Genomic DNA, 27934 nt, shown 5'->3' with positions numbered 1-27934 from the left:
ATCGTACGATTGCACGGGATACCTTCGTTAATTGTTTCAGATAGAGATCCGATGTTTACTTCCAGATTCTGGGGAGCTTTTCAGAAAGCGTTGGAAACAGAATTGCATACGAGTATAGCATACCATCCTCAGATAGACGGACAAACAGAGCAGACAATCCACACATTAGAAGACATGTTACGATCATGTATGATAGACAACCAAAGCAGCTGGGATAAGTATTTGTTGTTGGTCGAATTTGTCTACAACAACAGTTGCCAATAAAGTAACGGGATGGCACCATATGAAGCTCTCTACGAAAGAAGATGTCGGACACCATTGTGTTGGAATGACGATGGAGAAGCTAGTGTCTTAGGTCCAAACTTAGTGTAAGAAACTACTGAGAAGATAAAGGAGATTTGTTAGAAGATCCAGACAGCACAAAGCTGTTAAAAGAGCTATGCCAATAATAGACGTAGACCCTTAGAGTTTAGTGACGTAAACCGTGTCTTTCTAGAAGTAACTTCGATTACTGGAATAGGTAGAGCCCTTAAGACTAAAAAGCTTAACCCTCGATATATAGGACCTTTCCAAATACTTAAAAGAGTCGATCTAGTAGCTTATCAAATAGTCCTTCCTCCTTATTTATCAAACCTTCATGATGTTCTTCATGTCTCGCAACTTAAGAAATATATTCCCGATAAGAGTCACGTTTTACAACTAGAGACAGTACAGTTACGAAATGATTTGACATATCAAGTATCACCAGTTCAGATAATAGAAAGAAGTGATAAGCAGCTAAGAGGCAAAGTTGTTCGCTTAGTCAAAGTAGCTTGGGAACCAAGAGGAGAAGAAGAGCACACTTGGGAACTGGAAGATAAGATGAAAGCTAATTACCCGCATCTATTCCTAGGTAACTGAAATTTTGAGGGCAAAATTTTCTTTTAGGAGGGTAGAATGTAACAACCCTGATTTTCGAGTACATGAGATCTTTTCTGAAAGTACGGATTTCTCCGAAAGATCAGTAAAGGGAACACCTCTGTTATATCATCAAGCATCTCATGCTTATTATCATTATGTCATCCTTAAGCTAGAACCTTCTCTGAGGCAAGCTCGATAATGCAATCGCGAAGAACCTAGTTTTTGAACCGTATCGGTTGCCAGTTTTGATTCTGATTTTCGTAAATAGTCTCTGTTTGACGAACCGGACTCGATTCATGAGAGGAGAGAGATAATAGTATAATATTATCATTATATTAGTATTAGAAAATTCTTGAATGATATTATAAGGTTACCTGGTCTGTTTTTGTTAAAAATAGAAAATCGGTTTAACCAGATTTACAGTTTACTGGTGCAGCTTAGCACCAGCACTCTCTGATGAATTTAGCAATGCTAAGTCCTCATTATACATGTTATATTCTCATAATAAATATGTTACTAGTGTCATTTATGCTAGTAGCTCAGAAAATAATTTTTAGAGATGTTTTTACGAGTGTTCCGTTACACCTAGTTTTAGTAGTTGTACACCAGAGATATTTTAATATTATTTTAATCCACCTCCAAGCCAACCAATCACAACTCACCTTACACCCCCCAAGACCTCCAAGGCTGTTTCATTTCATCATTTTGGCCGAAAATAACAAGAGAGAAAAGAGAGAAACTTTCATGAACATTTAATCTTCAAAGCTTGATTTCTTCTGAACTAAAACTCAAATCAAAATTCCGTTTTCACCAAAATGATCCTCTCTTCTTCCTCTACATAACCATGTAACTTATCAAGGATGGAAATAAGGTGAGATGGCTGTTCCTTTCCCCTTTCAATTCGGTTTTCAAGGAAACATGCTTAAACAAGTGTTTTCTTGATGTTCTTCCTTAGATCTCTTGCTTAGCTTGACTTGTGGGCCAAAGATCTTTGATTTCCTGCACCTTTAAGGTGAGGATAACCTTCCTAAGATGCTTCTGAAGTTCGTTTAGTTGATGGTTTAGAGTTTTAAAGTTGTTCTTGATGTGTTTTAGGAGGAAAAAGTGCTTTAAGAACACTTCAAAGAGTAACTGGATTTGGAGCAGCAAATCAAGGTAGGGTTTGACAAATTTAATCTTGATTGATTGTGTTTGAGTTGTGTGATTATTATATGGTTTGGCTGTGCTTGAAATTGATTGTTTGTATGAGTAATTCTTGTTGAAATTTTGGTGAAAATTTGATGAAATTTGATGAAATTCAAGCTATGAATGTGTGTTCTTGTGGCTGCTGGAAAACGAAACCCTAGGCCCTAAATTGGGGTTTAATTTGTGTTAAAATTATGTAGAAAAGATGGGGTTTTAGTGTCTGGGAATTTATTTTGAATTTTGGTAAAAATCGGTTGTTGAAAAGACTGAAAAACGGGTAAAAACAGAGAAAGAATTTGAAGAATATATGAAGAACATGAAGAACACTTTGAGTGTGGTGAAGAACATTGAAGATAACCTTTTAGATCTTAGAAAGGCCAAGGAATTAAATATTTTGGTGTTTGAGGGGTTATTTGGTAATTTCTGAAAGTTAGGGTGATTAAAGTAGAAATATTAAAAGTTACGGGTGGTAAAAAGTGAATTTTAAAGGTTAAAGGTAAAGATAAGGTAATTTTCGAAAATTTAATGATAAAATAATAAATAATAATATTTAATTAAAAATAATATTTTAATAAAAATAATAAAATAATGCGGAAAAGGCAGTTTTCTGTAAAAGCTTTAGAAAGACAACTTTAAGTGCAGAATCTCATAATTACCTTCATAAAACACTTAGGGAGTGCTAATAACATGTTAGTGAGGCAAAGATAAATAAAAGATAAAAAGTTTAAGAAAAGATAAAAACAAAAAAAAAGTCCGTAAAATTTTAACGACAGAAAAACAGACAGAGACTAGTGAACGAACTAGGGCAACTTAGTTAGTACTTGAGTTGCGACTAGGGTTAGGTATAATATGAAAAGTTAAACTGTTTCAGTATAGACTTAATGAACCTATACTTGGGACAGGCTAACTATTCATAACGAAATTTACATAAGCTTTAAATACATACGTTAAGCAGAGAAATCAGAGCAGAGTAGAGAAACACAGAAAACAGAGTAACCAGAGTAAAGTAAAGAGATAAAGAGAAAAAGAATAATATAGATACAGATGAAAAGAGTAATCAGAGAAGAGAAAAGAGATACAGAGAATAGAGTAATTAAAACAGAGTAAAGAAATACAGAGAAAAGAGAAACCAGAACAGAGTAAAGAGATATAAAGAGAAGAATAATATAATAAAGATATATATATATATATATATATATATATATATATATATATATATATATATATATATATATATATATATATATATATATATATATATATATATATATATATATTAGTTGCTTGATGCAACCCAGAGCTATATTCATATATATATTAGTTGCTTGATGCAACCCAGAGCCTCTGTAGGGAAACTAAGTTACCTACAGCCATTTTCCGCTTCTCCAGAGCAGAGTAGAGTATATATATATTTTCCTGCAGTAAGCAGAGGCTATCTCAAATGAGCGGCTATTATTATATGCGCATTTATTTAGGAACGGAAAATCGTATCCGGGAAATCGGGATCACTTGTGACCGGATAAATGTCGGGATTGCAGGCAGCCAACCGACACATGAGCTCATGGCCTGCGCTAGGGCTAGACATGAATCATTCTTGTCTGCGCATCATTCTCTGTTGCATTCCTTTCTGTGTGTGATCTACTTCTTTATGTTTGTCTGCTTGTATGCTATTTCAGTGTTTTATTTTCTTGTATTCTTTTGTTTGTGTTCTGCTTTCTGTTGTCTCTACTTTCTCTTTCTATCTTTATCTTCTATTTACTGTTTCGCTATATTATGTTATTCGTCTACAAATCGACCCCAAATAAATGAACGTAACTAATAACCCCGACCCTACTAAGAACTCCCCAGTTCTTACCCCCTTCTCTCTCCCTTCCCCCTTCAGATGGAAGTAAGAGTACCTTACCATAGTTCGTTGATGACCGTTCGCAAGAAGAGGATTCTGCTCTAGATAGTCTTCTGAGTCTAGGGTGAATATCATTCTCTGTTTATATGTATATATTGTGAGACCAGCCAACGTCTGCACCCCGTTCGTATGCGCACTTTAACCTAAATCCTGTGTACGAGATTCCTGTTGTGTGGTTACTTCATGAGGTACCAGAGAGACGTCCTGTGGAAAAGTCTGATCGTGCAGAGGAGTAGCAGATGATGTTATATCTTTTGATGACGTTCCACCTGACTTGAGTTGTGAAGACTTAGAACGTACTTTCCCTCGCTGTAGTAGTTTAGAGGGACTAGGTGAGTATAGAATCTAGGCTAGCCTAGGTGCCAGCTTAGAGACCTCTTGAACAGGTCAGGACCTGGGATGTTGTATGTATGGATATGTATATAATTATTATCTAGCTATATCTAGGGGTGTTCTAACTAAAAATCTATAGTCTAATAAAGGCTGGATAACTGAATGTTGCTAGCTACTCGTGATGTATTTATGTGTGGTTGTTTATAACTGTTTTATCTGTTATTACTTGTGAATTGATTATGAGTGATTCCGTCTATTAATCCAAACGTTTTCAAAAAAAGAAATACACCTCGCAAATTAACTACGCTTTTAACAACGAATCAGGCTCATATGATAAATAATAGATAATAATTAGGAAGATAAATTGGTAGTGCTCAGTTTCCGGTATGATCTAGACATATTGAAAATTGGGTCGTTACATAAACAAAGGTAAGCAGTTCATTAGCTAATGGTGATGATCAATAGCTAATTTAAGCAGTTGTTCTGTTTGAATTTTTTAATGGAGTTGTATAGTATACATTATATGGGGTTTTACATTATACATTGAAGTAAATCATTCTACTTTATATGGTATAATTGTGTATTCTATATGGAAACGACTAACATACCGATTATTTAAATATCTTTTTGTGAGGACAATTCTTAATAAGGTAATACTATCTTATTTATTTAAGTTAAATAAATTAATTGATCCAAAATTAATGTATATAATATATATATATATATATATATATATATAATAAACTAGATTTTAGACAAATAAAATGTAAAAATAATTGTCAATGTGTCAACTTTTCCTTTTTTTTTATTTTATAGCCACCTAATCAATAATTCATTCCAATATTATAAACAATAATTTCCATTTCATAAACATACTTCAATTACTAACTATAACGTTAAATTCTATAAATTAACTTCATAACTTGTAACAATTATTTTTTTTCAAAACTAACAATTTATAGGCACACTTATTTCTTGAGTTTTGGATTGATTTAAATTAAGTTAGTATTTTTTTTCAAAGTCAACGTTTTTCTTGGGACAAGTCCAAAATCAACATATACTATCACCATTTTATAATTATACACAAAAATCAATATCACACCTTTACAAATTTAAAAACAAACACAGCCCAATTACTACACTGTGTATTCATGACCCAAACCAAATGAAAGCAAATATTTAATACTGACCTCCCACAAACACATATATTATGTTCTCACCTAAGACACAATGATAACCTTTGCAAATATTATAAACCGGTTCTAATTTTGTGCAGGTAAAAAACAACACGTCCTTTTCCATCAACGTCAATTGGATATATACATGGCAAATAATCAAACCTCCAACACGACAAAAAATTATTGGCATCGTGAGCGCCTGAACTGGACAGGCGCATGCTAAAACTCACCATTTTACGTTTGATTCCTGAAAATATAGTAATTTGTGTATTTTTATTGGCTATGAAATTTGCAAGCGTCGTCGTTTTGGCGAAAAATTAAATGCGAAAAAAGGCCACTGTTTACAATATGTGGTATGTGCCGTCATTCGAATTTCCTTGTCATTTTTTCAATAACTGTATGGCGGCTATTTTAAGCTGCAAGCTTAGCCCATGAAATAATTGTATGGAGCATGGATGGTAAGTTATAATAATTGTTTAGGATTCTTCTTCTGAATACCATCGGCAATTTCGCGGACTCCGTGGCTCCTCATCCGTGGTTTTAGTTCACATAGCTCTTCATGCACAATAGTGATATGATATTAATTACGAAAAATATTAAAAAATTATCAAAATTTATTATTTTTTTATTAGTTAATTATTAATATTTAAAAATATAAAATAAAATATATTTTTAAATGATTAAACTAAAAAATTAATTAATAATAAAATATTAATAAAAAATAATAAATTATAATAATTTCTTATCATTTTTCATTAATTATTCATTCACATATCTTTTGGACTTTTTCTAATGCATTTTTCAGGGACTATAATATTGTCTCCCGTTAACGCATGCACCAGCATATTTACTATCGATAATTTTAGAGTAATTTCTTATCTGAAGGATACTCTTGATTTGGGGTGTAAGTTACCAAATCAGACCGAAATTTACTGTAAAACCGAACCGAAATTGATAACAATCGAATAAAAAATCGAGAAAATCGATTTTTTTGGTTTTATCGAATTAAACTTATCGGTTCGGTTCGATTTTTGGTTGGCTCAATAAAAACCGAACCGAAATATTGGTTAAGAAATGCTTGTTTTTACAAGTTTACCTTTTAACCTAATATGCAAACCTCCCAATCCCTAACTTTACTCAACACAGCCACGACCCCACAAAACAATGCATCAGTAAACTGACTTCCATCTTTCTCCTCTATACCTGAGACTCTAAGAGAATGAGAGCTTGAGAGAACAAGAGAGCCAGAGAGCTGAGAGCGTCGTCGTCTAGTCGCCGTGAAGGACGTCGTCGATCTCCATCACAGGCATTGCAGAGAGCTGAGAGCGCCGCTGTCTTCACGCCATCGTCTCGCCGTCGTCGATCTTCGTCTGAGCCGTTCTTCCCCGTCGTCGAGCAGCAGTCCCCATCGCCGAGCAGCAGTCTCCGTCGCCGAGTAGTTCCTCTTCGTTGGCGAGCAAACCCTTGGTCCGAGCCTTCTCCTGCAACTCACAATGTCGTCTTTTGAGGTTTATAACTTGGTTTTTTCACAATTTGTTGCAAGTTATTACGTATTAGATGTTCTTGTTGCTGGGATGATCGAAAATTTGTTGCTGTTGCTGTTTGTATGACCGATATGATCCACACAATCACAACCATACGATACTATATATGTTTTAGATTTAAAGTTTTCAACTACCATTCTTATTTGTCCATATTTTCATTAAAAGCTCTGATAATGAGAAGAGGAATCAACGAAGTAACAACAACAAATTGAAGAAGCTAGCTACCAATATATATCATCGTTGACTTGACTTGACTTCACTTGCCTCTTTGTATATATATACTTCTTATCACAATTTTAATTATAAATCCACTTGATTTAATTTATTAAATTTTTAGTTCTTTATATTATATCAATTAAGATTCCAATTTCGAATATTAACTCATATAACCAAAATAAAAAAATTTGGCGCTTACAAAGGTTTTTTCCTACTTTAGCCACTGTCCGGCCACTTGAATCATAATTGCATTTTCTCTTTGATTAATCTTCAAGACTGGTTTTGTCTCCCTGATCTTTGGTTTTTTCACAATTTATTGCAAGTTATTAGATATTCTTGCTGCTGAATTTATTTATATTGGATTAATTTAGTGTGTTGCTGGATTAATTTGTTGGATTAATTTGCTGGATAAATTTAGTATGTTGTTGGATTAATTTGTTGTTGTTTCATAAACTTATAGTATGCTTCACAATTTGTTGTTGTTAAATGCTGGAAATAATATTTTTGAACAAGTTTGAATGCTGATTTTGTTGTTGGAAACTATTTTTGGTGCTGTTGTTGAGTTTGAATGCTAATTTTTCAATAAATTGCTGTATTTTTTGTTCATTGTTATGTTTATATATATGCAGTCAACAAGCAATGAACAGCCCAATGAACCGACGCCTGAAGTTGGAGGTGAAAATGTTAAGTCCGTGGTACAAGTTTTTATGTTTAACCGTTGGGACAAGTTGAAATTGTATTGAATTTGAATGTGATATACTCTTGTTATTTTAGTTTATCGAGGATTTTAAACTTCATTTTATGGTGATTGAAATTCTGATGTTTAGGTTTTAAAAAATTGAAAAAACCGACCGAACTAAACCGCGTTTGGTTCGGTTTGGTTGTCCAGAAAGCAGCAAACCAAATGGTTGCTATTACTTCACAACCAAACAGGTCGGTTCGGTTGGTTTTCGGTTCAAAACCGAACCAAACCGAACTGATTACACCCCTACTCTTGATATTATCCTTTTCACTCTGCAACAATGGAATAAATTTAGTTATTTATTAGTCTCCCCAGAAAAAGTAAAGACTCAAAGGAATTGTTATACTGTATTAAATTTTAATGGATTTTAGTTAACAAGTTTTTTTTTTACTCAAGATATTTTTTAATTTAACAGATCAAAGATTAATTTACTATGAATTTAAATTTTATCTAAAAAACTAAACTTAGCTAATAAATTGTTGTATGTACAAAACAAAATTTAAACTCTAACATTTATTTAAACATACAAATGAATTAATCACTCGATCAACTCAAATTGATTTAGTTGACAAGTATTTTTATTAATATTACGGTCAGTTCATACTTGAACTTAGCTTGTTAAACATAAGTCCAGTTCACGTTTTTACTAGCAGACAAACAACTTTTAAAATTAAGCACATAAAGTCAATCCGCTCCATAATATGGAAGAGACCACATGAATTGGGTTCAATATTATTAGACTTTCACTAACAAGACAAGCTACCTTTGAAATTGGGTCGTACAAAGTCGGCCTAATAATGTCGAACTCAATCCATGTAGCCTCTCCACATGGGTCGGACTAGTTTAGATATGGTCTCTATAATTCGTATTCGACTTGACTTGGGAAGCAAGCCAAATGTTTTCCCTATTATTCCGGTTATCATCATTAAGATGATAACCAACCCAACATATAGGAGTAATTTTCTACTCTATAAGGGAATAACCATCTATAATCATTTAAAGTCATCTCCAAAGAAAGAATAGTCACATCTACAACTCTGTAAATACTTAAATACTCTATAAAATCTGTTTAAACTCTTGCTAACTTAGACGTCAAAATTTCTTGCAAATATTCCTATTATTGTCCTGAAAAATAAATAAGAACTCTCATCCAATAGCATTTGGACCTCATGTCCAGGTCCATTTTCACCTTAGTTTCAAGTAACATCATAAACACTATTAATAAAAATTTATATTTTTTAATAAATACAAAAATTGAAATCGTAAACTTTTAACATTTTATCACATAACTAATTCTACTATTAATTGCTATTAGTTATTAATTGAACATTCACAGTTAATTTTGATTGTAATAAACTTGATATTGTTAGAGGGTAGATTTGTAATTATAGGATCACAACTGTAGTTGGTTATTTCTGATAGAGTTTGTTATAAGTGAGAACAAAAATAATTGTACATTGTACAAATAGGTACTATACCTTGTAAATTTCTTGAGGTTCATTCATTCAATGAAAATCACCTTTACCAAATTCCTTCTTCTTCTCTTGTTCATCTTTCTCTCAGTTCTATGAGGCCACATGAAGAAACACCTCTCTGAGCTCACTTTTCACATGGTGCGGTGAGCGTGGATCAAGGTGGTGTGTGACGAGAGTGTTCGAAGATCGAAGATCGAGGACGTGATTTTTAAATTTTATTGGGTCGCTCGTAGATTGGCTCTCACTGCGAATCCTGAAACATGGATGCTAACAACTCAGAATCGAGAATGAACCCAGGCGCTTTTAGTGCCGAATCTGTATATATATATATATATATATATATATATATATATATATATATATATATATATATATATATATATATATATATATATATATATATATATATATATATATATATACTAGAAATAGGACTTTTTCAGACAAAAATTTCAGACGGAATTTATTCCGTCTGAATGACTTTTTAATTTCGGACAAATTTAAGACAAATGTTGAACAACTTTTAGGAGAGGTTCTGTTCTAAATTTGCCTAAAATTTGTCCCAAATTTTGGCGCCAATTTTTTCTTATGGCGCCAAAATTTTCATACAGATTTAGCAACACATTTTAGACAAAAACTATAATTTGTTCGTATTCCATCTGAATATGCACAATAACTTCAGACGGATTTGGGACGCATTTTGAAAAATGTTAATTCTATCTCAAATTTGTCTATAATTAGTCTTAAATATTTTTACTATAGCTAACCTTTTGAAGTAGCCAAAAAATTTTTCCACAAATTTAGGACAAAAATAACATCATTTATAAATTTTGTATGAAAGTCCATCAATTTTCAAACGGGTTTCATATGTTTATTGAGAAATTATAATATTTAGTATAAAAATATTGTTTATATTTTAAATTTGTCTATGATTTAATTGAAGAATCGGTTGTTCATAACTCTATCATATGCATCTCATAAATTTAATCTAACATTATTCCCAAAAAAAACAAGTCTTTATTCTAATTGTTTTTAATTAATTTGTTTATAGACAATTTATCTGCAAAAATTCACTCGTTTTGTTTTTTTATTTCTATTCTACTTTATTTAAACAAAATTGTGTCTCTTAATATTACTTTATCTATTCTTTCGTTAGCAAGTGGATCTTAATGAATAAGCTGGACAGAAAAACAAAATTAGCAGTTAAACAATGTGAATAATAATGTGATTTTTGTTTGTTCAAAAGAAAAATCTATTGCAATCCATATAGTAAGATTTTATATATATGTTAGTATAACTTCATATACTAATTTATTTATTGATTAAATGATTGCGTCACACATGTAAAAATTATATAAATACCTTGAAGAATTTGGAAAAAATTTTACTTGTGATCTTATAGCTTAATTGAAACCTATCACATATATCACCAAAAAGAACGTTTATGCTTTTATATATATATATAAAATGTTTGTTTAAACAATTATAAATATATTTAGCTAACATTAATATTAAATTTGATTTTATTAAATATTTATTTTTTAAAATTATTATATAATAAAGATTTAAAAATACAACTTAATTTAAATAATTTAAAATTAAATTTTAGATTTGATTTTATTAAATATTTATTTTTTAGATATTAATATCCTAAAACTTATTTTTTAGGTACCAATATTATAATTTTATTTTTTTAATTTATTAATAAAAATTAGATATAGTTTAATTTTAAAATTTTATATGTAGTTGTTTCAAAACCAAATCTTTACTAGGTGCTAAAAAGCCAAATTTTAAAAGCCAAATTCAATTTCAAAACCGCCTTTTTGGTTTCAGTTTTTATCTCCTCCTCAAAAATGCCCTGCCTCACAGTTCACAGAGAGCCGGCCCTCACTCACTCACACTGCTCTCCTACCTGTGGCTGCCATCGATCTTCTGGGTCGCACTCTAGCCAGTCTCCGACCTCGCAACTCAGGCGACCTCCACCCTCTCTCGTGCTTTGCGCTCGCAGGTTCGTTGGTTCAGACTTCATCGTTCTCTGCTATCTCCTCCTCAAAGAGCTCTGCAATTACGCTAAGTTCTCTCTCTCTCTCTCTCCCCACCGAATGTTCTTGCTCTCTATGCATCGTATTTCGAATTCTTGAACATTGTGTTAGATTCTTGAATTTTATAGTTTAACTCTAAGTTCCAAAAACAAAATGGCGTGATTGAATAAGCTTTGGCTTTTCAAGTAGAATTCGTGTGTGGCTGCTGTTGTTTCCGCTTGCTAGATTTAATTTCAAACTTTGTAGTTGTTGTTTAAAGCAATTTAAATCCGATTGAGCATTTGTCTTCTTTTACCTGATTGTTCAATTTGATTTTGGAACGAATGACTGGAACTGTTTGGGTTCTTTAATGATTTGTTATGGTTCAAGGAATTTTGCTGAATTTGGAATAGGTTAGGAGTATAATGCTCATGAACCTTAGCTTTAGTGACAGAATGTTATTTTGGTTATGGCTTGATCCCTAACTGAATAGTCAAGAAAAAATGCCTTAAATATCTTTAATATATTTAAGAAAATAATTTATGCAATAAGCTTCTTCATGCTATAGTAGATGGACTCTGTTTGGCAGTTAGAAAACTAATTCAGGCAACTAACTCTTGTATTCTTTCTAGAGTTGTTTTTCATAGCCATGTAAGTTGCAACTTTAGTTTGTATTTTGTGCTGTTAATGTGGTTTGACATTTCGCAATAATGAATCATAAGGTACTATGTTTAAATAATCAATTTATGCATTTGTTTGCTTTGTTTCTTTTTTCAAGACATACACTATCTTCGTATAATTCTATTTTATGAATATTTATTTTGTTAATTTATTTTAACAATTGCAGGATATGCTTTGCAGTTTCTTCAGCATAGTTAGATATATCTGCTAGATCAAGCATTGATATATTTTTACTATATTGCAATTATTCATCATTTATTGTAATTTTGTTGAGAAATTAAGCTCTGGTAGTCAATAATGTTAAACCATGCATATATACATATCATTTTTTACCTTACAGATTTTAAAAATGGACCACTTTCATTTCTTCTAAAAGTATGTATACAATAAGACTTATATATATACATGAATATATGTGTATAAATTAGTATAATCTATGAAATCTGTACTATCACGGATTACAAATTTTTATCATTAGCTAGCATTATATTTTCTGAATGCTTAATTTTCATGTAATCAATAGATGATTTGAAATAATAAGATTTTAAATCAAATTGTAGTTTAATTTTTTGGGTGAATATGCACGCAGAATGAAAGTTCCATACACACTAGAGGTTCTATATCTATGAGTGAACATGCACGCAAAATGGTAAGATAAAAATAATTTAATTTTAGTATTTATTCTTATTATGAGCTGTGCTTTTTTCATAAAAAGTTGTTTTTGATTTAAGTTCTTTTGATTTAGATTTTTTTTAAAAATAAATTCCAAAGATTGTTTAGAGACATCCAAAAAGACGATCTAAATGTTGAGCAAGAACTTCACATGTGGAAAAAAAAGGCAAAAGAAAAAGAAATGATTAATAAAGAGTAAAAAGTTAAGTTGAATGATGCTGAGTAAACGTCAAAAGATCAAAGAGGTAAGCTAAAAGTTCAATAGAAAAGAATTAGTTCTGTTGAAAAGACACTCATGCTTTATATGAAAAATTGACTTTCCCACTTCTTTCAATCTTGTTTGTTCCTGTGGAAGATGAGCTTGGGACAGGCTTTAGTGACGATGAGAACGATAACATGAGTGATTGATATCTGAAATATATGTTTTTTCTTATTTAGATTAAGAAATTTTTAGGTGAATTAGTTAATACATTTTAATTTAGGGAAAGTCTAGGGGGCCAGCAGATTTATTAAAATCTGGCTAGCACTTAGCCAGCAAAAGGAAAATGAGTGATTCTCCACCATTAGATGAAATCTTACACCATAAATACACTATTGATGGCTACAATTCACAAAATCTGCTGCCCCCTAACACTCCTCTTTAATTTATTCATAATTTGTGACCTTTTTAAGGACTTTCTTTGTTTTAGTTTAATTATTTTTTTCTTATTTTAGTTTGATTACATTTATGGATAAAAGTATTTTAACAATAATTTTTTAAGTCTTTTATTGTAATTAATTTTTTTATGATTTTATTATATGTTTATAATTTGAATGATGTAATATGAAAAATTTATTTATTATAATGGTCTTAATATAGAAAGCAAATTGTATACAATTTATTTTTTAAAATATTTATATATTAAATAGCAAATTATTTTGTATGAAAATTGTTTGAAATATTAAATAAAATTTGTAAAAATTTTGTGCGAAAAATAATTTTTTAATTTGTATGAGATTTTTTTGAAATATGTAAATTATATTAAATTAAATTTGTCTAAAATTTAATCGAAAAAATATTTGATTTGTCTAAAATTTGTTCGAAAAAATCTGTTATATTTGACTAAAATCGTTAGAAATTTGTCTGAAATGAAGTATATTTTTTGTTTGAAATTTGTTTGAAATACATTGTCTTTATGTTGGCTAATCTATCTAAAATTCGTCTAAAATACATCATAATATTTAGAAATCTAGCAAATAAATGCTTATTCGAAATTCGTCACAAAATTGTCTGAAAAAAATTTTAGACGAAATTTCAAACAAAATGTAAATTAGCAACAAGGATTTTTGGGACGAAAAAAATTTGTCTCAATTTTTTTTGGAAAAAAAATTTTGTCTCTAATTTATTTGAAATTTATCTCAAATTCGTCTCAAAATTCGTTCGAAAAATACTAATTTCTAGTAGCGTAGTTGCTCTTCTCAACCAAATCTCAGCTCAGCTTGGACGCAACAATGGAACCTCAAACCCAAGCATTGATCAGACAAGTACTTACTTCATTCATCCGTCTGAAAATCCTAGTATTCCTATAACTCCTATAGTTATCAATGGCTCAAATTATGGTGACTGGTGTAGAACATTGACTTTAGCTCTACAATCTAAAAACAAATTTGACTTTGTTGATAGAATGATTAAAAATTCACTTGAATCTGATCCTCTGTTTAGACAATGGAAACATTGTAACACTTATGCTGTAGGTTGGATTAACTTGTGTGAGATACACTATTCATTAATAGCACAGATTTTACGCACATTTAGCATACTAGATTAGGTCATATACCAGAGGATAGGCTTGCTGTAATAAAACAAAAATACAATCTTACAGATTATGATTTGAATTTTAATAAAATCCCTTGTGATACTTGTCATTTTGGCAAACAAAAGAAGCTTCCATTTCCTTTATATTCTAGTAAGGCAACCAATTGTTTTGATTTGCTTCATATGGATATTTGGGGGCCTTTGGGAACTCCATCTACTAATGGCCATAAATATTTTTTAATGGTTGTTGATGATAAAAGTAGATTCACATGAATTTTTCTAATGAAACATAAGGCTGAAACATCAAACTTGATTAAATCTTTCGTTTAATTGGTTAAAACCCAATTTGAAAAATCTGTTAAGGCTATCAGATCAGATAATGGACCAGAATTTAAGATGCTTTCTTTTTACAATTCTAATGGAATTGAACATCAAACCTCGTGTTAAGACACCTCAACAAAATGAAATTATAGAACGAAAACATTAACACATATTATAAATTAACCGCAGCATTATGTTTTATTTAAACATTCCAAAGTGTTCTTGGAGCTATGCTGTTAAGTATGCAGTACACCTCATCAACCGTTTTTCTAGTGTTATTCTCAAAAATTCTTCTCTATATGAAGTTCTTCATTCAAAATTACCTGATATTTCACATCTGAAAATCTTTGGTTGTCTTGCCTATGCAAGTACTCTAACTTCAAAAAGAACTAAACTAGATGCTATAACTTCGAAATGCTGTTTTCTGGGTTATCAAGCAAGAACTAAAGGCTATCTTTTATTAGAATTTCCATCGAGAAAAATATTTCTTTCAAGAAATGTTATTTTCTATGAAAATCATTTCCCTTTCATTGACAAGAACTCAAATCACACAAAAAAATTCTCATAAATCTAGAAATTTGTTTAATTACAGCAATCATTCATCACCAAATTATCAACATATCACTCATATATCTGCACCTCCTGTTGAGAATTATATACATTTTAGAACTGATAGCATAGATCCACCTGAAAATCCTCTATAATTAGGACTTGAAATAAATAATTCTGACTTTAGCATTTCATCTCATGATATCACTCATGCATCTCCATCTGCATCTTCCTCAAACACTCAAAATAATGATAATTATCATACATCTTCATCTGCATCTTTCTCAAACACTCAAGATAATGCTAATGTCACAGTAAAAATTTCTAACCCATTCCTTAGAAGATCCACTCGAATCAGGCATGCACCTGCATATTTAGCAGATTATCATTGCATAAACTTAGTTGCTGCTCTAGTTACTCATCCCAGATATCCATTACATGTGCCTCTTTTTAATTTGAGTGACAGTTTTAAACACCTCTCTCTAGACATCACAAATACACTTGAGCCAAAACACTACATGGATACTGTAACTCAACAGTGCTGGAGAAGTGCTATTAAAGCTGAGCTAGATGCACTTAAGCAGAACCAAACTTTGGAACTCACTTATTTGCCAGCAGGAAAGTTTCGAATTGGTTGTAAACGGGTTCCGCAACAAATTTTATTTTGATGGCACAATTGAAAGGCACAAGGTCAGGCTTGTTGCCAAAGAATTCACCCAAGTTGTCGGAGTAGATTATCTTGACACATTTAGTCCAGTTGTCAAGATGACTACATTAAGGGTGGTTCTATCACTTGCTGCTGCAAAAGACTGATTTTTCAAACAACTTGATGTAAACACAGCCTTCTTACATGGAGATTTAGATGAGAAAATGTACATGACATTGTCCCCCGGTCTTGAGGTAAATGGTAACGGCTTGGTTTGCAAACTAAAGAAATCATTGTATGACTTAAAACAAGCTAGTTGGCAATGGCACACCAAACTGAGTTCAGTTCTTCATGAGGCAGGTTTCACTCAATCAAGACTTGATCACTCTCTATTTACAAAGTATAACAATGATGGTATTGCCATCATCTTGGTATATGTAGATGATCTAGTCTTGACAGGGGACAAGTTGGCAGAAATCAATAAGATCAAGCACATTCTTGATAGCAAGTTCAAAATCAAGAATTTGGGAGATTTAAAGTATTTCCTTGGTATGAAGGTAGCTAGATCTTCTAAAGGGATTGTTATTTACCAAAAAAAATATGTGTTAGACATGTTGAAAGATCACGGATTGATTGATTGTAAACCAAGCTCAACTTTTATGGACTATACTACCAACTGTGCAAAGACAATGCTGATGATTTAGCTGATTATGTTGAATACAGAAAATTAATTTGAAGGCTTTTATACCTAACCAACACAAGACTAGATATTTGTTTTATTGAGAAAAAATTAAGTCAGTACCTTGATCAGCCCAGGAAGAATCATATGAGTGCTGCCATCAGAATTTTGAAGTATCTCAAGGGCTGTCCAGCAACTAGTCTCCTATTTCCTTCTCATTCAGACAACAATGTGGTTGGATTCACCAACTCTGATTGGGCGTCTTGCAGTGATTCCAGAAGATTAGTCTCTGGATATTATTTTTTCTATGGATCAGCACTCATCTCATGAAAGAGTAAGAAATAAGCAACGGTAGCAAAATCGTCCACTGAAGTTGAATATAGAGCTCTTGCTTCTGCAACTTGTGAAGCCCAATGGTTATATTTAATTTATTCACTGAATTAAAATTGCCTCTTACAAAATCTATAAATCTCTACTGTGATAATCAATCTGCCCTTCACTTGACTGCTAATCCTATCTTTCATAAAAGGACTAAGCACATTGAAGTTGATTGTCATATTATACGAAAAAAAAGTTCAAATGAGACTGACCAGATTATTGCCCATTAAGAGTGAAGAACAACTTGCGAATGTTCTCACTAAACCATTGCCCCTTGAATCTTTCTCCAAATTCTATCTCAAGTTGGGACTGACAAATGTTCATGGCATTCTTAGATTATGGAAGGATATCACATGACTAGTCATCATTGATCTTTTTTCATTCTTTTTCATTCCTAACTTGCGGAAGGATATAACATAATTAATTCTATTATTTATTGCTATTAGTTATTAATTGCACATTCATAGTTAATTCTCTGATTGTAACAAACTTAATATTATTAGAGGGTAAATTTGTAATTATAGAATCACAGTTGTAATTAGTTATTTCTAATAATTGTACATTATACAAATAGATATTATAGCTTGTAAATTTCTTGAAGTTCATTCATTCAATGAAAATCACCTTTACCAAATTTTTTCTTCTTTTTTTGTTCATCTCTCTCTCAAGTCTATGAGAACATACAAAGAAACACTTCTTTGAGCTCACTTTTCACACATTTTCTATAAAAACGTTTTCAATTAATCATCTTAATATTTGCGCTTAATTAGAGATATATACTAGTTAAATCCAACTTTTATTTGGATAATTTTTAACAAAACACATTATTGGATTTAAAGAGTAAATGAGTTAAAATTTAAGCAATACAGATTTCTAAATCTATATAAACAAGAGCTATTATAATTTTTTTATTTTTTCCCCCAAATCATTTTAGTTATGATTACTTTTTGAGATAATAGTTCTACTAATTATAAGACTTGGAATGATTGCATATTCATGTTCAATTTTGATAAAATCTAATATAAATAATGATCAATAAAATTGAATATGTCATTGTAATTTTTTATAACCATAGATTCATGGAATAAACGTTGAGGATTGAGAATAAGCTTTCCATGTCATTGTCACCAATTAAGAACACTTCTCTACCGACGATGGGTTCCACCCACATGCTACATGATAATTTTAGCTGATACATAATCGGTTCAAATAGGAATATGATCAGCAAAACTATACAATTATAAAACTAGATGCCGCTTTTTGTTTTGTTTCGTTCATTGCATACTCATCATCTCATACCTCATATAGAAAACGAAATTTCACTTGTTCTCTTCTTGTTTTTTAAGCTGACAGTGTTAGTATAATATCGGCAATTAGATATAGTTACACCATGTCATGCTTGACGTATTAAATTTTAATTTGATAATCATGTTATATTATACTATACGCCATATGGACTTCATGTTATGCATTTTATATCTTATAGGTTTAACCTAGTCCAGAGTAAGAAAGGAAAATAACTACTCTTTGAACCTTGATTACTTTAATGGGGTATGTACAGCGTATTTGCTTTCGTAACGAAAGGAACCGAATTCGATTGGTGATGATATCTAATCTTGGAAGAATATGAATGCTCAATATTTTTAATCGGACACTTTATCTTCAATATTTTTAATAATTATACATATAATGTTTTAACTGAATTTAAATTGTTTTTCACGACAATTACATTATTAATAATTATAAAACTATATTTAAAACATATGTTTCCATAAATAAATTAATAGTTGAACCAATAGTTCAATAATATAATATTATTTAAATGATTAATGGTTTTGATAAAAAAAATTAAAAGAATTAATTATAGCATAAATTAACTTAATTAATTTTTTTTGTTTTTAATTTTAAAATTTTAAAAAATAAAAATAGTGAACAATTATTTCATTTATTTATTTTATTAACATTTTTTTAATTAATTAATTATAATTGATTATATCCCAAATTAATTCTCTAGAAAAATCCCATTGATAATTATAACTGAATTTACCGCCTATTAGGTGGGACTAGTGTGCTCCAAATTCCAACGCAGCCATGACGGAAATCACTCGGAAAGCTTGACTGCTTACGTGGCACAACATGACAGCGCCCTAGTTGGTTGGTTCCAACATCCAAACGGCTGACGTCACGAATTACATGCGGTTTTATCTTGCCACGTGGCGGCATCGTATCTGACATAGGATGACGTCATATGTTGCTCCTCCGTCAACGCTTCGGCGTGTGTCACTTGCACTGCACCTCACTAATGTTATTGCCGTTGGGGTTATGGCTCTCTTATGAACACAATTTTGTACTCTTCCTTTTAATTCACCAACAAAGTTAGATTTGTTAGTTAAAGTGCCAAAATTATATGCATCACAAAAAATTGTTAGATAGCAATGTAGCATAGGAGTTATCTATTGTCTGTCTCTACTTTTCAATTTGAAAACGATTTCCTTCTTAAAATAAAAAATTAAGATTTACTTCTCATCAATATTATAACTTTTATCAATATATCAAATATGAACTTTATTATATTATTCAAAAATATATTTCAAGGTACTTTTCAATTTCAAATCAATCTTTTATTGTTGATATATCCACTATGAATTTATAAAATCTTACCCGAAAATTACACCACGTTTTATTTCAGCAAATTTTGATATTGAAAATGCTAGTTCTAGAACGCCAAAAAGATTAGCAGAAGAGCAAACGTTCGTTGATTGTACACCACAAAGCATGCATATAAATGCTATAGAAAAAAAAAAAAAAAAAAAACTAGAATATATGTGGGGAAGTGTAACTCCACCATGTGCATCGTAAATAAGAAAATGACGTAGACAAATATCTGTTTGGTTTGGCCCTCTAAGATTGGGCAGCAAATGGATAGAATCGTAGAATTGGAAAAATAATTTAAAAAAGCTTGTATTTTTATCCACTTTTGTTGTATTAAATAAAAAATCAGTGTAATTAAATATTTTTTAAATATTATTTTTATTTAATTTTAAAAAAAATAAAAAATAAAAAATAAATTTTTTTAAACAATTGATACATAAAAATAAATATTTAAATTAATTATATAATAATTAATCTTTAAAAAAATTGACTAAAAATTAAAAATTAAATGATAATTAATATTTTTTATAAAAATTTAATTTTAATATATTTATAATATAGAATATTTTATATAATTATATAATTATATCTATTTTTATGATTATTTATATAATTAATATAAAAAAATTATTTTTATTGATATAATATTATATAATTAAATATACATATAAAATTATTTTACACATTAATAATATATTAAAATTAAATTATTAAATAAAAAATAAAGAGTAGAAAAACAAGTTGGGCGCCGTCCAAATCAATTCGTACAGAAAATGCAAAGCTGTGGGAAGCGAGCGAGTGACACAATCTAAAACGTCAGCCACAACAAGTATGAAGTATATGACCAAATACCACCGCGTTAATTAATATTAAAATAAATAATTTATGCCTAATTTGGCCGTTGACGTAATAGTGAACCATGACCCTTTCAAAATCATGTTCATCATCACCCTTTACAATACCTCATATATATATACCCTTGTAACCAAATTATTCAATTCCATAAAGCATAGCCATATAAGTACCATAAAACCATAACCATAACCAAAACCTACCCACTTCATAACCACATACATACACATTCATATCTGCTTGCTTCTTCTCATCACATTTAATTTGTGTACTCATCATCCAAATTTAAAGCCCATATTATCAATTTCGTCATGCATCAAGCAATTCCATACAGGTCATGGACTACCCACTTCACCCCACAGCCATTAAATATCATCCATTCCCAACCCATTGATAACAACAACGACAATAATAACAAAAATAATACCCTCTCTTTTCTCTTCTCTCCCAAAAAAGATCTCGCTAGTAAAGATTCCGAGAAGATGGTTCATGACATGGTGTCAGAAAATGCGGTGATAGTATTCGGGAGGCGGGGATGCTGCATGAGCCATGTGGTGAAGCGCTTGCTTTTGGGGCTCGGCGTCAACCCGGCGGTTTACGAGGTGGAAGAGAAAGACGAAGAAGGCGTGGCAAGAGAACTCGAAGCAATCGGCGGTGGTGTTGGCGACGGCGATAACAACAAGGTTCAGTTTCCAGCTGTGTTTATAGGTGGAAAGTTGTTCGGAGGGTTGGATCGTATCATGGCCACTCATATTTCTGGTGAATTGGTTCCCATTCTCAAACAAGCTGGGGCCCTATGGCTATGATCATTATGGCCTCATCATTCTTAGTATTTTTTTCGCTGCTGCTTAATTTATTTCGCTACTTTTATTTTGCAAACTGTAATTGATTGAAATCATCACAACGTGAAGCTTTCAATTTGCTTATTTTGATAACGTAAATTAACTCCCATGTATATATTGTTGTCATTTAACAAAAGAAAAAAAAGAAGAAAAATTCTATGATATAAAAGCTGCGTTAAATAGCTTACCCATTGCTAGCTATTTGCTACCGTATTATCCACGGTTATAGAATCAGATTTCAGAGAGACACTAACATTATTCTTCGATTATGTTTTGATAAAATGATCTGTTAACAATAAAATTGGTATCCAAAAGATTTAAACTTAACATCACTTTTGACAAATTTTAAAATTAATCAAAAAAATTTTTTGTCAATAATATATTTAATTTGCAAGGTTTTTTGTTCAATGCTTGGATCTCTTAAATACTAAATTGATAATTAACACAATTTAAATTGATCATATTATGAAATTATTATTTCTAAAAATTTAAATTAGTAAGAGGAGCCACAAATAATTGTATAATTATATTTCTATAAGTTATCTCAAATGAATATTTTTTTTTAGTTTGTTTGTATTTTTTGTATATATATTTTTTAATTTCTCTTATGCTAATTTTTTTTGTTTAACAAAATCAAATTTTATATTTTTTAATTATAAAAGTTTTGATATCATGTTATGAAATTACTTTTTTAAAAAATTTTAATTGATAAAAAAAGATATATAAATAATTATATTTCTAATAAATAAAAAAAAAGATAAATGCTTATTAATTAGTTATATATATATATATATATATATATATATATATATATATATATATATATATATATATATATATATGTCCATAAATTAAATGAAAGAAAAAATTAAATTTCACAAATATTTGAGAACAAATTGTATTATATAATAATATTTTTAACAAAAGTAGATAGTAATTAACAATTTTTGAAGATAATAATTTAATTATTTGTCAAATAATATAAAATAAAATTTAATTATTTTATAGTTTTATATTGAAATTTAAAATATCATTTTAATATAATTTTTTAATATTATAAAAATTTTATTGTATAATAATTAATTTAATAAATAAAAAATACTTATATTTTTGTATTAATAGGTTTTATATTTATTTATTTAAAAATAAAAAAATTATATTATCATTTAAAGTATTGTATATTAAAAGATATTTATTCATATACTAAAATATTTTGTATTTATTAGAATCTATCAATGTGCTTTTTTTATATTAGTCTCTGATTTTTATTTAATAAAATCTAATGGTTTATATAAATATAGCATATCTAATACGCATAAAATTATTGTACTCATTTTAAACATACTTTTTTAATTTACCAAATGTAAAATAAAGAATTTACACAAATATTTCATTAAAAAATTTTACCAAATCACACTTTAAATAATATATAAGTTGGTTTTCTCAATAATGTTATTCCTTCTAGCTACCATCATTATTTCAGTATCATTTTAATTAATTTTATATTTTACATTTTACTTATATATTCTTGTCTTAAAATTCTTGTTTCACTTATTTATTTTTTATTCAATTTTGATATATATCTGATGTAAAAAAAAAAAACTATAACTTTAATATTTTAGGAGTTTTGTAGGGATTAATGACTGTTCCAAACAAAGATACACCACATTTTACTTTAAGACAATAGACATTAGACAAAAAATGAAAACAAAAAAAAATCAGTAAAACACTGATAATTAGGGTACAACGAACTCATGAACTTGGTGGCGCGTACCGTTGCGTTGCGTGCCAGATTTTACTTAACTATGTGCGTCGCCGACAATGGAAAACCAAGGCATAGTTGTCAGATACTAATAAACAACAACTTTCTTCCGTATTCGTCCTTTATAAGAAATAATTTCTTTTTTTTTTTTAAGTTATAATAAATAATTTTGATCCTTCCACATTTCATAGAATTTTTATATGAGCGTATTAATTGTATTTGTATAGAAATGGCCCTAAGTCGGTGTTTGTTTCAGGTCTATATCTATTAGAGACATAAATACACTAATATATATTTAGGAGTCCATTTCGATAAAAACATTACAAATGTCTATTTTTTTTAAGATGTTTATATGTATTATGATATTATTAAATATTTTTAGGGTTAGAAAACACAGAGAGGGGTAGGCATAGGGAACGTTGCAAGGATCCAAGGGTTTGGAATCGAGAAGAGTATCGGCGGCTGGAGAATGAATCATTCTCCATCTTCGTGAGTAATCTACCGCAGGACATATCCAAGAGGGAATTATTCCAATTGTTCAACTGGACGGGACGAATCAATGATATATATTTATCACGAAAACAAAAAGGTGGAAAAGTATATATGATTGCGTTCGTGCGATACACAAAGAAAGGAGGGGCTTTGAAGGCTGTTGCGGAAATGAATCATCAGAGACTGAGAGGGAAGGTTTTGTTTGTGGAGCAGGCAAAATACCGAAGAATGTCGGGAACAGTAACAATAAGTAATGGACGTGTGGAGGGGGACAAACGACAAAACGTTACATGGCAGCCGCGTAGAAAAGTTACTGAGACTGATCCTGAGGCTCCTGAAAATGAGGCGCGGGAACAGAAAAGTGACAAAGATCCGTATGGAAGGGGTCGGACAAAGGAAGTGAAAGTAGCAGTGGCAACGAAGAATCTGGAATGGTTGCAGAGGAGCATTGTCGGAGGCACGACCAAAGCCATTAACTTTGCCTCTTTAAAGGAAATGATCGCCAAGAATGTGCCTAATGTTGTTCAGGTGCAGGAGATGGGCGCATACAAAGCACTTTTGACTTTTGACAGTACACGGAACGCTGACGATGCTTACAATTTTAACATGAATAGCCTCCTACAGTTATTCCATAGAGTGTGGCGCTGGGAGGAGTCGGAACATAGTGAAACTCGAAGAGTGTGGCTGGAATGCTTTGGGGTTCCGCTGCACGCTTGGTCAGTTAACACTTTTAGAACGATAGGAGGCCTATGGGGAGAAGTCGTTAGATGTGCCAAAGAAACGGAAATATGTAGCTCTTTCACTGTGGGTCGTGTTCAGGTTGACACGAGCGTAATGGATGCCATCCAAGAAAGGGTCCACGTCACAGTGGGTATGGGAGGCTTTGACGTCCTGGTGAAGGAGGCTGGACATGAGGCGTGTGATTTAATGTGTACCGAAAAATCTGAGGATGAAAACACAAGTATGCAAAGGAATTCTGATAGCAAAAGCAGGAGTGTCGACGTAGATATCATGCAGAATTCTGATGTAGGGTCATTGCATGAAGAGATACGGGATGAAGATCGGTTGTTGATGGTACCACGGAATGAGGAAGAAGACAAGGGCAGAATTGTAATTACAGAAACAATTTTGAATGAATGGGATAATGACTATGTGCAGCATAATCTCGGGGAAATCGGAACGTATCTGGCATTAACTAAGGATAATTATGGTATGCAAGATTTGGGGGGTGGAGCCGTTATGCTATATGATGAGGATTCTGAAAAAACAATGACTGATGACCTAATTGGGCTGGAAAGGGAGCCCACAAATGTAACACCAAAAAATTCACTTGTGGAAAAAACTTGGGCCCTAACACAACATGGGGGCAGGCAGGAAAAGCTGGGCCCAGGACTCCAAGCCCACGAGAAAGCAGCTGCGGGTCAGTGGTCCAGGGAATCTGGTGCGGGTCGGTCTCCTTTGGGGGATGTGGGTCGCATTCCTCCAGATCTGATCTGCACGGGAGAAGGCTGCGGCGCCCATGGAGACCCACCGGTCGATCGAAGGCAGGCGACGACCAACGAGGACGGTCACGGAAGGGGGCGTCTCGGCGGGAACCAGGTGGGGCAGATGCTACGTGGTGGACCGGTCCGACTCCAAAGCCCTGGGACTGACGCTGACGATGACGCGGGAAGTGGAGTTGGTGGTGGGGAAGATGGCTCATCGGCGGCGGTTGACCGGTGTCGGTGTGGCATCCCAGATTTTCCGACAGCAAAGGAAGACCAATGCGACAAAATTCGAGAGAGCTGCAGGCAGGGAGGAGCGACGCTGGCTGATTACGCTGAGGGGAGGCACGGGAGACATAGCGCCAGGCCAGGGTGTGAAACCGGGAGTGAAAAAAAGCCACATAAGTGCTGTGCGCGAACCGGTAGGGTGCCCGGCAGGCAGATTGAGGAAGCCTTTGCAGAAACTGAAGCGGGCCAAGAGGGGAAGGGGACTGATGCGGAAGAAAGTGACAACCAACACACTGATGTGGAGGAGCAGTTAGTAGAAAATAGAAAGACCTGGGAGCTGGCACGCGAATCAGGAGCGATATTATATGATGAAGAAGACGACATCATGGCCATTCTACAAGCGCAGAACGAAGAAATAGCTCGTAAAAAAAAGGTGGCAAAGCAGAAAGCGAAAATGAGACGGTGCAGACCCAAACATGCAAAGCAGGTGTGTAAAACAATTTTAAAATGATTTTCAGTTCATGGAATGTTCGGGGGTTAAGGGGAGATGGAAAGTTGAGGATGGTAAAGGACCTAAGAAATAAACATAGGTTACAAATGCTAGGGTTGATTGAAACTAAAAGGCAGATAGTGACGAAATTTGACGTTGCAAGAATATGGGGACAAGGTAGTCCAGGTTGGGAATATGTAGGGTCTGAAGGGGCGTCTGGTGGACTATTGCTAATTTGGGATGAGGAGATGTTCAAATTGAATAACTGTTATAAGGGAGAGAGGTGGTTGTGTGTTGAAGGAGTGATATTAAAAACTAGTTTCAACTGTGCGTTTGTCTTGGTCTATGGTGCACATGATAGAGATGAGAAGGTTCAGGTATGGGAAGAGCTGAGCTATATAGCGGGGTATGTCAGGTTCCGTGCTGTTTTATGGGAGACTTTAATGAAATAGTACATATAGAGGAACGGAGAGGCAACACCGGGTTGACAAGGTCTGCGGAAGATTTTAAGTCTTGGATTCAGGACATGAACTTAGTGGATTTGCCGCTCACCGATCGAAAGTTTACATGGTTTCGCGGGCATTCTTGCAGTCGTATAGATAGAGTCCTGGTTAGCTTGGAGTGGTTAGAAGAGTTTCCAGATGCACATTTGCGAGGTGGACCAAGGGGTCTGTCAGATCATTGCCCGCTAATAGTGGAGGACCCAGGCCGTTCCGGAGTCTTGATTCATGGTTTACACATGAAGGCTTTCTCAGGATGGTGAAGGAGGAGTGGAGAGGGTTAGGAGAGCTACAGTTCACAGATAAATTGAAGGCGCTGACAGAACCACTGAGAAGCTGGCATAAGGCAAATTTTGGTGACATGGATAAGAAGATTACAAAGTTTGAGGAAGAGATCAAGAAGATTGATGATATGGTTAGCAATGGAGTATATGATGGAACACTGGAGGCTAGGAGAAAGGCGTTGGTTAAGTGCTGTGAGCGATGGTATGTGAGAAAAGAAGTACACTGGAAGCAGATGTCGCGATCTCGGCACATGAATGAAATGGACAGGAATACAAGATACTTCCACAATATAGCTTCAGCAAGAAGGCGGAACAATAGGATTGATAGTCTGGTTATCAACGGCAGGCTGGTTCGGAATCAGGCTAGAATAAAGGTTGCTATCAGACAGTTTTATAAGGATCTATATCATCAGGAAGACTCTCCTACTATGGGGTTCAGAGATGGTCTGGTGGTTCAAATAGGTGAGGAGGATGCTATGGCTCTAGTAGTGATACCGTCGGGCGAAGAGATCAGAGAGGCCGTGTGGGACTGTGAGTCCTCCAAGGCGCCAGGGTGTGACGGATACAACATGAACTTCATCAAGAGATGCTGGGATGAGATTGGCTCTGAATTCACGGCGGCAGTGATGGGGTTTTTCCAGACGGCCAGGTTACCGGCGGATGCCAATATCACTTGGGTGGCGCTAGCACCTAAGTTCATGGGTGCAAAGGAGATTAAAGATTTGCGACCTATCAGTATGGTGGGGTGTGTGTATAAGGTTATTTCGAAGGTGCTAGTTAGGAGGATGAGATCAGTGATGCCAGCATTAGTAGGAGAGACCCAGAGTGCGTTTGTACAGGGAAGGAAAATTCACGACGGGGCGCTTATTGCGTGTGAAACAGTTAGTTGGCTCAAACTGAGGAAAAAGGAGGCTGCACTAATTAAGCTTGACTTCCAAAAGGCTTATGACAGAGTTAAGTGGAGCTTTGTGAACACTGTGCTACAGAAAATGGGATTTGGGCATAAATGGATGTAGAACCTATGCACAATTACTCAAGAGGGGGGGGTGAATTGAGTATTGCAACAACAATAAATCTTTTTGGGAAAGTTAAAGACAATATACAAAAGTGTTATTGTACTAGTATTTTTC

General features: G+C 32.6%; 1 protein-coding gene and 2 long non-coding RNA genes across 4 annotated transcripts; all 3 read left to right on the top strand.

Annotated features, from left to right (window-relative positions):
• The first annotated feature begins 1596 nt into the window (after positions 1 to 1596).
• On the top strand, positions 1597 to 8056 carry LOC140181535 (uncharacterized). Of its 2 annotated transcripts, none has more exons than XR_011876269.1 (4): positions 1597 to 1771; positions 1856 to 1912; positions 1996 to 2055; positions 7889 to 8056. It is a non-coding gene; the product is annotated as an uncharacterized lncRNA (long non-coding RNA). The 2 variants fall into 2 exon arrangements; XR_011876268.1 differs by lacking the exon at positions 7889 to 8056 and adding an exon at positions 3968 to 4496.
• A 3203-nt stretch (positions 8057 to 11259) lies between these two features.
• Positions 11260 to 19741, top strand: LOC112773051 (uncharacterized). Its single transcript, XR_003187777.2, has 3 exons — positions 11260 to 11550; positions 12345 to 12827; positions 19276 to 19741. It is a non-coding gene; the product is annotated as an uncharacterized lncRNA (long non-coding RNA).
• A 1118-nt stretch (positions 19742 to 20859) lies between these two features.
• LOC112772201 (glutaredoxin-C9) lies at positions 20860 to 21733 on the top strand. The gene has a single exon (XM_025817103.3). It carries the CDS (start codon positions 21034 to 21036, stop codon positions 21526 to 21528), a length of 495 nt encoding a protein of 164 aa, XP_025672888.1. The 5' UTR covers positions 20860 to 21033; the 3' UTR covers positions 21529 to 21733.
• The last annotated feature ends 6201 nt before the right edge of the window (positions 21734 to 27934 follow it).

The sequence above is a fragment of the Arachis hypogaea genome, chromosome 18 (genome assembly GCF_003086295.3).
Source record: "Arachis hypogaea cultivar Tifrunner chromosome 18, arahy.Tifrunner.gnm2.J5K5, whole genome shotgun sequence".
Lineage (NCBI taxonomy): Eukaryota > Viridiplantae > Streptophyta > Magnoliopsida > Fabales > Fabaceae > Arachis > Arachis hypogaea.
This window is presented reverse-complemented; position numbering and strand designations above follow the sequence as displayed.